Raw genomic sequence first — 2,724 nt, 5'->3', positions numbered from 1 at the left:
GGGGTGGGGGCACGCTGGGTGGCGCCAGGACTGCAAGGTGCCCAAGGCTCTGACCAAGGGCAACAGGGGGCGGCCGTAGCGAGGGTCTAAGCAGCTCTCACCTGGGTGGGACCCCAGGCAGCTGATGGGGTGCAGTCACCTCCAGACCCGCTCCCTCTCCCCGGGGTGTCTGCACCCCACCCCAACACCCCTGGACCTGGACAGGGTTGAGACCCAGGCTGGGCATCTGCCCAGGGGCCTTAATGACATTCACAATGTTGTGCAACCTTCGCCACGATCCATTTCCAAACCCTTCTCATCCAAAAAGAAAGTCTGTCCCCTTTAACACCAGCCCCCCGGCCCCGCCCCTGGCCCTGGGGACACCCTCCTGGCTGTCCCTGTGCATCTGACCCTCCAGGACCTCGGTGCTGGACTCTGGGCTCTGAACTCCCTGCCTGGCTCCCTCACTTGGCACCGCCCCCTGGCTCAGCCGCCTTCTTTCCAAGGTGGAACCCGCGTCCCTTTTCGGATGGACCGGTGTTCATTCATCCCCTCGGTGGACATGGGCTGCTTCCACCTTTGGCCACTGTGACCAGTGCTGCTGCTTTCGTAACTGCCTGGTCCTTTCATGCATGACATTCAGCGGCCCTGGGACTCCGGCACCACCCCGACCCGAGAGACGGCCGGAGTCACCCCTCCGAAGCTCTGGACAGGCGCACTCAGACGGGTCTCACCGGGCAGGGGACTCAGGCCGACCGGCCTCACCGACCAGGTCACGCCCAGGTCCCTCGGAAGCCTCCAGGAACCCGCGCAGGTCAGCAGCCGAGGGGCCCAGGCGGACATGAGCCCACAGGGCCCCATCAGGACACACAGGTGACCCCGGGCCAAGGACAGCATCCACCAAGAGCGGGGGCGGGGCGGCTCCCCACCCTCCAGGACAGCTTGGTTCCTGGCCTCCTGTCCCGACTCCCGCAGAGCCTCAGGCCCAGGGGCACTGGCACAGGAGGGAGGGGCAGGTGCATCCTGCATGCCTGCCGGGCAGATCCTGTGGGGCTGGAGCCACCAGACCGCGGAGCGGAGAGCGCTTCACGCCCCGAAGCGCCCCCCTGGGAGGCTGAAACGCAGAGCGAGATTTTCAAGTGCACACAGCACTGCCTTCTCCCAGGACCGGCCCTTGTGGGCACCTAGAGGACCCCGTGGCCCCCCCTCCAGGGGTCCTGGGCCCCCAGGCTGGGCGGCCTGCAGAAAGGGGTTGACTCGGACCTATGAACCTCACCTTTGAAAGGCCTCATGTGTAACCTGGAGGGTGGGAGGAGGGGAGGCCAGGTGGGCCCCTTTGGGAGGAGCTGGGCGGGTCCGAGGCTCTAAGTGCGCGCAGAACGGTGAGGTTTGTTGAAGTTTCGAACAGCTCTGGGCTCCTGCCTGGTCCCACGCAGTGAGCACTGGCTGCCTTCGAGATGTGGGTCCCGCAGACGCCAGTCAGTAAGAGGGCCTGCTGGTCTGTCACCCCTCACTCAGCAGTAAGAGCCCCGCCCCCCCCGCCCCCCCCCGAATTGAGGACTGTGGGAGCCTCCAGATGGGTCACTGACAAGCAGAAGCTGCCAATCAAGAGCTTCTTCCCCGCCCACCGCACCCTGGTGACCAGACCTGCAGCGCTGCCTTCTCCCGGGGCCGGCGGAGCCTCTGTCTCATGAACAGGATGAACACCCTCTACCCCTGGCTCAGCCTGTGGGTTCGTTTTATGCCAGGAGCACTCTCGTTGTTGTTCAACACGGCCCTTCTTTGAGGCTGTATTTTTGTTTATACGCGACGTGATAACCCACGTGAAACAACCCCCACCTTGAACCCGACGACGGACCAGAGCCCTCGCCTCTCCGCCTCCCGGGGGATTGAAACGGTCACGGGCTCCACCCAGACCAGGGACCACAGGCCATCAGCTGGGACCACCTGAGATGACTCCAAGGCTTTGATGCAAAATGCTTGTTTTATTGAAAAAACAACATACAAAGAAACAGGAACCAAATGGTCAAACTGCATAAAATAGCCAACATTTGAAACCGGTCACCTCCCACAGGACAGCTCCCCCGTGGCCGGGGCAGGGCAGGTGGGCAAGGGTCTTGTCCCCGAGCCACAAACACACCTGCGCCACAGTCACACTCCAACTCCACGAGCGTCCCCAGCAGGACATGGGTGCTGCTCCCCGCTGAGAACCGGTCAGTCCCTGGGCCACGCCCCATCCTCCCACCACAGGCCCAAGTCCCCGTCCCCGTCCCTGGCCAACAGCTGCCCTGGCTGGGGAGGAGGGGCAGCCGCCTGTCCTTCCCAGTCTCTGGTGGCCTCGGGCAGCCTGGTGGTCACTTGGGCCTGGGGCTGAGGGGCTGGAAATAGGGAAGCTCCCTCAGGGCCCAGGCTCTCCCGGGCCCCCCAGCTGCCCGTCCCAGTGAAGCCAGGACCCTGCTCTTGGGGGGAGGCCTCTGGCCCAGATGCCGCGTCGCCCTCCTCTGCCTCTGTTTTGTTCCAGGGAGAGTAAGAGAGGACCCTGAACCCCCACATCAGCAGGGCGGTGCCCGCGGGGACCAGCTGGGCACCGTGGCCTGTTGGGCAGCTTTGCAGGACGCTCAGCTGCCATGGGCTCAGGTCCTGGCCCGGGACTGGGCTCTGGAGCTGCAGCACACACCGGTCGTTGGGCGCCAGCAGCAGGACCCAGCGTGGCTCTGGCGTCCTCCAGACCCAGCGCGGGGACAT

General features: G+C 64.8%; 1 protein-coding gene across 1 annotated transcript in view; it reads right to left on the bottom strand.

Moving 5' to 3' along the window:
• Positions 1-618: 618 nt before the first annotated feature.
• TEX19 (testis expressed 19) overlaps positions 619-2,724 on the bottom strand; it is an 11,380-nt gene continuing 9,274 nt past the window's right edge. Inside the window, 1 exon segment of the mRNA XM_014531246.1 lies at positions 619-1,010. Coding sequence (XP_014386732.1) covers positions 619-1,010 — 392 coding nt within the window.

Source organism: Myotis brandtii, unplaced genomic scaffold, assembly GCF_000412655.1.
Source record: "Myotis brandtii unplaced genomic scaffold, ASM41265v1 scaffold797, whole genome shotgun sequence".
Lineage (NCBI taxonomy): Eukaryota > Metazoa > Chordata > Mammalia > Chiroptera > Vespertilionidae > Myotis > Myotis brandtii.
This window is presented reverse-complemented; position numbering and strand designations above follow the sequence as displayed.